The sequence below is a fragment of the Myripristis murdjan genome, chromosome 21 (genome assembly GCF_902150065.1).
Source record: "Myripristis murdjan chromosome 21, fMyrMur1.1, whole genome shotgun sequence".
Taxonomy (NCBI): Eukaryota; Metazoa; Chordata; class Actinopteri; order Holocentriformes; family Holocentridae; genus Myripristis; species Myripristis murdjan.
Genome location: NC_044000.1, coordinates 6,576,929 through 6,586,144, shown reverse-complemented (window position 1 = coordinate 6,586,144; position 9,216 = coordinate 6,576,929). Strand labels below are relative to the sequence as shown.

The 9,216-nt window shown below is 41.6% G+C and overlaps 1 protein-coding gene across 1 annotated transcript; it reads left to right on the top strand.

Moving 5' to 3' along the window:
• The first annotated feature begins 2,331 nt into the window (after window positions 1-2,331).
• htr1fa (5-hydroxytryptamine (serotonin) receptor 1Fa) lies at window positions 2,332-3,525 on the top strand. Its single transcript, XM_030080935.1, has one exon. The coding sequence runs from the start codon at window positions 2,332-2,334 to the stop codon at window positions 3,523-3,525; it is 1,194 nt and encodes a 397-aa protein (XP_029936795.1).
• Window positions 3,526-9,216: the final 5,691 nt, after the last annotated feature.

Genomic DNA, 9,216 nt, shown 5'->3' with positions numbered 1-9,216 from the left:
ACACTTTCCAGGATGAAAAAGGCCAAAAAATGAAATGAAATTTGACTTTTGTTGACAAAGCGATCATGAAAAACATGACATATTTGTCAACCAATAAAAAACAAGAAAAATGCCAGATTTAAATGAATGAACAGACAGCTGCAACTGGAATGTATAGCGAAAAAAGTGTGAAATTGTTCAGTAGAATTAGATTAAAACTGTTTTCATCGAACACTGACAGAACATTATTTGTTGTGAATATAAATAAATTTGGAAGTTCTGCTAGAAGATAAAATTAGACCGAGGAAGGTCATGTCTTAGGGTTTAGTCAGTTGACAACTTTTATTTCATTAGCTGCCAGGTGGCCTGAACACCCCAGCCGTCAGTGCAGGCTCAGGCACCACCTGGGAATCGAACGGGCTCAGTGGATTCCTGACACTTTAACAAAGTTCGGCTGCCTCTGCTCCATCACCCCATTAAGTAAAAGAACTTCTTGTGTTTCTATAGCAACTGTTCCCACTCATGTCTTTGGGAATCTGAGCAATGCAGAGAGTGAAGGGGAGCAGCGATGACAGTCATAGTTAAGCGTTCAGATGTGCTGAAAGATTTAATCACACAACGTTAGTAAATTAGGGTTTGCATGATATTGGTTTTTGAAGGACGATACTGATACCAATAAAATGACAAGCATTCAGTGAATAGCCTGTGCAATAACATTCAGACCATGGCTCACTCTCCGCTGGAAGCCAGGATAATCATATTCATAGTTGTATTGATGAACTGATATGCCAGTCTAACCCTATTGATAATAGATTCAGTAGACTCAATATTGGTAATGTGCAATGTTGTGCATAGATTGATCACCTCAAAAGGAGCAAGGCGGACTGAATTGAGACCATAATCCGCAGATCTCAGCTCAGAGAAGCTGCCACACACACACACACACACACACAGCTTTTGAAAGTTATAATTCACAGCATTTGCAGTGATTTCTGCTGCTGTGGATGTGTCCTTGTCCTTGTCTGCGTCTTTGCTTTGTTGCTTTTGATAAAGAAGGCCTCTACTTTGTTTCCCCGCCTCTTCCACCTTCCATCCCTCCTTGCCCTCCCCCCCTCCCCTCTCTCTCTCTTTCAGGTGTTGATGAGTAACAGAGATGATATGATGGCAGAGCTGGCAGATAGTGTACTCTGGTCAGATCAGAGCCGGCTGTCTGCTGCACACTGAACCCGCTGGAGGTGACAGGTCAGACTTTGACAGGTAGGATGGGTTTGCAAGATTTTTTTTTTTACCCCAAATTAAAGTAAACTGTTGTTGTGTAAGCTACTGCTGCAAAATCAGTAAAGACTGTACACCTTGAGACCTTGAACACAGTCTTTTAAGCCCATTGCCGTTAAATCCACATTTTCAATGAAAGTCTCCTTTCATCCCCTTCATTCTGTTTTTATGTATGAAGTGGAGAAAACACCGAGTCATTGGCAATGAATGTTTGAAAAGAGAGGAAGTGGAGGTGGATTTATGCAATTGTTGCAACAAGTGGATTTTCAAGCAGTTCTAATTGTTGACTTTTTCCACCAGTAGTTTAAACTTCATGCTACATTAAGACCATATTAAATGGTGGAAAATACTATTTCTTATACGATAGTCGGTGCAAAATACAGTTCCAAAACAAATACTGATTCTGAGGGATTCAGAACAAAACAAATCCTCCACGGATCATCCTCTTTTAGTAATTAGTGTATCAGTGGATGACAGGAGCAGGGCAGTAAGCATAAAGTTCTCTGGAGAAACAGGATCAGATTAAACCTTTTATGTTAAGGTGCAACATGGAGACATTTTATCACATATTCATTAGAGTCAAGGCAATGGTCCAGGCGAACTACCCTGCTTATCACACAGGTGTGTGACAAAGGAAGGGGCAGGCCTACCAATCAAACAACACATTGGAATTCTCCCTGTAATAGGAGGTTTGCTAGTAGGCTTCCAAGTAAATAGCAGCCATGAATAGCCTATGCAGTCTCCCAATCCCATATATAATTTACCAGTTCATCTTTCATAAATATAAATATAAATTCATGGTTCATAGGAGGATTAATGCAATTCTTGCAACAAGTGGATTTCAAAGAAGATCTTAATGTTGACTTTTCCACCAATAGTTTAACCTTCATCCTAGATTACCAAAGTAAACGGCTGGAAAATATTATTTCTAAAACTATACTAGGTGGAAATTACAGGCACAAAACAAATACTGACTCTAAAGTATTTGCGGAATTCGATGAAAGTTATTTCTGAAAATACAATTTTCTTGAGCTCACCCTGTATTTAATCTGCATCTCCCTCGCTTCTCCTGGCAGGATGGACTTTCCTAACTGCACAGAAGGGGTGTTTGCCACAAGCAGCAGTGATTATGACTCACTGGAAGCTGCTGGACTTCCCACCAGTAAGATCCTGCTTACCTTGACTCTGTCTATAGTGGCTATACTGACCACAGTCATCAACTGCCTGGTGATCACAGCTATCGTTGTTACCCGCAAGCTGCACCACCCGGCCAACTACCTCATCTGCTCACTGGCAGTGACCGACCTGCTGGTGGCTGTGCTGGTCATGCCCTTCAGCATCATCTACATCCAGAAAGAGAGCTGGGACATGGGCCAGGTGGTGTGCACCATCTGGCTTAGCGTGGATATCACCTGTTGCACGTGTTCCATTCTCCATCTTGCTGCAATCGCCATTGACCGCTACAGGGCCATTACCGATGCGGTGGAGTATTCCCGCAAACGCACTGGAGCCAGAGCTGGGGTGATGGTGGCAGTGGTGTGGCTCTTGTCCATCCTTATCTCACTCCCACCTCTGCTGTGGCGGTACCACAGTGAGGATTCAGAGCAGGAAGACCAGTGCATTATCACCCACACTCACTTGGCCTTCACCCTCTACTCCACTCTGGGAGCCTTTTACATCCCCCTGCTGCTCATCCTCATCCTCTACTACAAAATCTATCGGGCTGCCCAGACCCTCTACATGCGCAGGGAGGCCAGTCGGGCCAGTCGCCATTCATGCATGACCAACGGGAGCATGATCCCCTCGACCTATCCAGCGGGGGACGGTGATGTCGATGGAGGACCCCGGAGTCCGGAGCCCCTGAGCCCCCCAGAGAAGTCTGTCTCTGAACCCTCCACTGAGGAACGTGAAAAGGTGCGTGTCCCGGTTAAGACTCTGAAGAGCAAGTCGCGACGACGTGAGTCACACCGTACCGAGTCACGCCGGTGCCAGATGTACCAAGGACCACGGATCTCAGGATCACGGGAGCGCAAGGCAGCGTCCACATTGGGGTTGATACTGGGGGCCTTTGTCATCTGCTGGCTGCCGTTTTTTGTCAAGGAGGTGATCGTCAACACCTGCGGCGCTTGCAGCACTTCAGTGGAGATGGCCGACTTCCTGACGTGGTTGGGCTACCTCAATTCTCTGATCAACCCACTCATCTACACCATCTTTAATGAAGACTTCAAGAAAGCTTTCCAAAGACTGATTAGATGCAGCCATTACCTCTGATGTGCACAATGATCCATGAGCCAATCCACACACCATCTCTCACACACATATATGTCAGAGGGAAGGGATGGACTAACTGGTAGAGGTCAGATGCTATTGACTTAATGCGTCTGAGAGAATAACCTTTTCAAAGAGAATATGATCGACACCCACTCCCAGACACTCCACTAGGCACTTCAGCAGCCCAAATGGCACTGGCTCAGCAATGAGCATTGCAGCAAAGTTCCAGGCTGAAATCCATGCATTTCTATTAATAGAATACCGCAAGATCTCCTTGATGCTACAGTAACTGGTATGTGGTGGGACATGCTGTTTTTTTTTTTTTTTTTTTTTTTAAATGGGCCATCAGTGACCTTTTTTTGGCCAGGGTTCTGGGTATTAGCAATCAGGCCTACTTATAGGTCTTGGAATAGCTGTCCATTATGTCTGTCCAATCCAATAACCTCTCCGATTTCGCCCAAGCTTTTTGGCTGAAATACTGAACATGTGTAAAATACAGCATACCCAGTTGTGACTTTCTGTGGTTGTGTATCTATGGAAAGTGATTTTTCAGATGGACTTCAGAGAGGAGGTAAAGAATATAGTATTTATTCAGTTTTTGTTGATAAATGAAACATTCCAGATACAGTATGTCATACATCCACTGTGTAAATAAATCAATAGATTGTTAAATCTACTGAATAACTATGCCATGGACCTCAAACAATAAGGGCATAATTAATTTTGTAATCCAGTTGTTGGACCATGTTCTTCATAAACTTGACATTTCCAAAGTATTTTGTAACCAAACAGCTAACAATGCCCCCAGTGTGTAGAAATTTCCTGACCTGCAACCAAGTCAACCCATTGCTCATGCATTGTGATACATAACAAGTGGAGCCAATTTAAAAATTGGACCAGCAGTCCTTGAAAGGCTGATTCATGGAGCATGTATTTAACGTTTTGTCAGGACACTGCCAATTCGTTGTTAATAACTTCTTAATACATTCATTCTGTAAAACATGGATGTGCAATTCCTCCGGGTAGCACTTCCAGTGGAGTTTAGAGGGTGGTCAGAGTGAGTGTATAATTTTACATAACAGTTAATGTGCTCCTCAATTATTTCTGGAGGCATTTTACTCTTTTATCTTTTTTTTTCAAGGCCATTACAAGCCTCACCCCCTCCCACCTCAAGCTCGCACCCACACCATAGGCAGCATTAGGTTAATGAATGTGACCACAACCACTGGTGGAGAAATCCTCATTATAGGACTCCCACTCATGCTCTTGGAATAGAACTACTATGTCTTCACTGCCTCCAACGAGGGCACATGATATGTGGACTGAAATAACGTGAGCGGTGTAGCTTGAGGGTGTATGTCAGAAATGCCACATATATTACAAGATGTGTCTTACAGAAATCCTTGACAGCGTTAAATGTGTACTGTCTCTTTTTTCTCTCACTTTCTTTCTTCTCTTTCTCAATAAAAAATAATAAACAGCCACAGATGAAGGATGTTACCAGGCGCTGCCATTACTGTCATCTTTGCGGTGGAATAATAGTGCTCTGTTAAGAGGAGTCCTCCATCTGCCTCGTTTGTGGGTAGTCATACTCTGACTCATTCCTCACCTTTGGCTTAGCTTGTTTGGTATGGTGAAAATATAGGAGCAGATGTGTTGAATTAATAAGCACTGCCCAAGTGAAGAGTTGGAGAGTGAGTAAAATATATCTTTTAAGTGTATGTGGAGAGACTGGTTGCAGGCAACACAGTAAGTGGTAACTCACCCATGATCTTTGTGTATAAATGAATGCCAGTATAATGTCACTGTATCCCCACACTGTATTTCAGTATGCTGACCTTTGAATGTTTAAGACGAATAGTGTGTCATCCGAATTCTGATATGGTGGCGCCCCGTTGTGGCTAAGAAAAAGATTGCAGAGTTTGCACTGGCTGTAATAAGCTGCATCACTCGTCTTCACCAGAAAAACAAAGGGATCGATAAATAAATATTTGAATTGAACTTCATCAATCAAAGAAATCAACTAATAAAATTCTTAATCTACTTGAATGTGTAAGTGTCCCCTCTGTCTTCTGCCGCATGTAAAATGTCTGTACTAAATAAAGAGACAAGCCACAAATCCTGTATTTGCTCACAATTCATTAAAATAGATAACAAAATGTAGAGAGCCATATGCCTTCACACTATTTCTGACAGTAGTCCTTTCCATAGTCATTACATCAACAGCTTGAGCCCCTCAACATCACAGCCAATAGTTAGCAAACAATTACAGCACAAAACTTTCAAAAAATCCAATTGAGAAAGTCCTTCTTTGTCCTCTGTCTTTGTTTTGAACCTATACCTATGAGGCTTCAGTGATTAAAATGACAATTCTCTAAAAGGAAACAAATTTTGCTCTCCAAAAACGTCAATCAATACCAGCGTCTGTTCTGAAAATGAGGCAGGGAGGAATTTCAAATTAGGAGAATGTCAAGTTTAGAGTCACAGTGAAGTGTGCAAATTGCTGAGGCAGTGTTTTCAAGGGTTGGAATGTAAAATATGCTTTGCTGCTCATTTCGGTTAAAAATAACATAAACCATATGCATACAAAATCGTCAGATAGCATGAATCTGACTTCGAAATATTGGAAGTCAACAATGGAGCCATGTTTTAGCCATGCACGGGCGAAGATGAAAAGTCAAAAGATCGGTTTTGTTGAAACATTTTGATTATAACAATAAAAGGTATAATTTTAATGTGTAAAAGGCCACCAAATTTACAAATTTCTTATTTATTGTTCCAGAAATATATACTGCCCTTTGTTCTGCGCTCTGTGATGAACACAATTACGAGAGTAGGAGGCACTTGGATGACTGCTGTTGGAAGAGGACAGACCTCTTTCTAGGAGAGTACCACTGGGTCCCTTGGTCAAATAGCATTTGCTCATAATCGGGATTGTTTATTTTAGCCTTATTCAGAATATGAGCGGTGTTAACCAAACAATGCAAATTCAATCCAAATAGATCACAGAAAAGTATTTTTATTTCTCTTTGTTAATTGAAGGTCCCATTTTTTCCCTTATATGCATAATTGTACTGTTTGCTTGTATTTTAAATCCTATGTAATGATTTTAACAATAAAAAAAATTATCTTTATTTGTTTTTACTTTATTCTGAAAGCCTTTCTCTGTCCCTTCCACACGCGTGTCAGTTTTTGGTCCGTAAGTAATTAATTCGTAATTAATATTTATGAGCAAATGCTGTGATTTGTTACACACAGGCTGACAAAGTTAATGTGGCACGAGGAGGAGGAGGAAAGATCAGGGCTTATGTATTGCATTGTTCTTCCAGCAGTAGAAACTAATTGCCTATGTTACCACATAAAATATTACAGTCTGTCCACAGCACCCATCTGAATGTTGGGTAGTTTCCAGTAGGGTAAAAAGTATGTACTTCTTGTTTAATACCATTACACCTGTCGTTTTGAAGCAAAAAGTTTCACTTTTGTTTTAGTTTTAAGTTCAGACATCAGTGCTCTCTGACAGAACATAATGTAATCTGTTCTGTCTGACTGTTATGTCACTTTCTCACCCACTGTATACGCCAGTCACTCACTAACAACAAATATGTTCACAGATGGGAGTTTTTGAGTCATGCCTCTATCATACCAGGAGAGGAGTATGGAGCCTCAGCAGGATGAAAACCACAAGAAAGAAGCCCATGGAGGAAGACAACATCCATCATCTGACTGTTCTCTTGATGGAAACCAGAGGGAAGCTTAGCTGGCATCTCCGAGACCTGGGAAAAAGCCCCAGAACAGCCAGGGCTACAGAATCATCCTGTCAGCTCCCAGTTTTTCCAATATCTCTCAGGCACGGATTTGATGACTTAGCCATGTGAACTTCAGATGAATCAGTATTCTGGATCACACAAACGTAATATATGGAGCCAGGAGCATCACAGTTACAGCAGGTTTCCTCAGGGGAGAATGAGCAGCCCACACTGTAACGGCTGGTCGATCAGAAGGACAGAGCTGCTTGACTGTGCTGCTGTGCTAGCTATTTTCAGTGTGACTAGCCCTTGATCAATGAACTCTCCAAAAATGTAACATATCTGCACTGAAGGGGCCGTGCATTGTTTGAAAAATACTGCATACATGTAAGTATTACAATGCATGCTGCACATCATAAATTTGCTTCTCGTCACAACTTGTTTATCTTTCAGTTAGAGGGTTTTGAATCCTTGGATCCTTTTCAGGTCAACAACTGCACCTTACTGGATATGTAAACTAGTAGTAGTTTGATGTGACTACATTTATGGGGAATGACAGTCATTTCTCCTCATCCAGAGTGACATGAAGGCAAGAAGACAATCCTGTGGAACTTTATCAACCTTTATCTTGTGGTACAGTCTCAGGTTGTGAACAGCTGCATGGTTTATTGCAGCACACACAGTGCTCACATGTCTCTGGTGAGAAACTGGGTGCCTTTTAGCCCAATGTGAAGGACCTACAGCTTCCAGAGCAATGAGTGCCTATAAAATGTCCCACCTTTGTAAATCAAATAAGGAATCCATACAGGTAGGTGGTATCCTTCTTTCTGTAGAAAACATGCCTGTAATGAATTATCTAGTTGACCACCAACACTAGGACATTTATGGACAGGCATCACCCAGGACAGTTGTGGATCCCCAACAATAGGCCCTTAAAATGAGCCTAGGCCAGTTCTCTCAAGGTGCATTCCGATCGCATCATATGCTCATTCTGTATCACTGTGTGTTCAGGGACAGGCCACAGTAAGACTTTCAAAGATTTCAAAGAAGAACTCATTTTTGCCCCATTGACCGGCGGGGCCTAAGGATGGCCATGTCCATTCATTCATCTGTCCATTCAGTTTAACTCAAAAGCAACATATCTCAACATCTATTGAGCACATTACTGTGAAATTTGGAAAGCACATTCATGCTCCTCAGAGGATGAACCCTATCAGTTTGGTGACCTCTTGACCTTTCCCTCTAACAACACCCTCACACATAATTTTGGCTTGTGCACAATATCTCAGTGGGTGGACTGCCATGAAATTAGATGAGCGCATTTATGCTTCTCTAGCACTGCCCCTACACCAAAATCTCCAATTTCATACGTCACAATCATTAGGCAGATTGCCATGGGATTAACAGGTAATGATCCCCGTTAATTTTGGTGACTTCACACCATTTCCTGTAGTGCCACTTGCAGGTCAAAATGTCAAATTTCCTATCTCAGAATCTACTGATTGGATTGTCATGAAATTTGATGAGCACATTCTTGAAATTGAGAGGATGACTCCTCTCAGTTTCAGTGATCTAATTACCTTACCTGTCACTCTCAGTCCAAAATGTCAAATTTGCACATAAGATATCATTAAATGTAATCAGTGGATTGCTATGATATTTGATTACTGGATTCATATTCTGACAAACTGGAAAACGTGTTTACCTTAAAATCGTATCATAAACCTTGGCAGACTCATGCAAAACCACTCTTAGATTCAGCATAAAAACAGCTCTTACCAGAGTACTGTCTTGACGTTTACATTTAGGTCATCTCTAAGAGCTGCAGACAAACTAAATCAGTCACATATTTTTTTTTTTTTTTTTTACCAAAATATATCATGGAGGGTGGTAGAGAGCTATGTAAACAAATCAAAATGTCATTATTTTACTGCAATTTTAT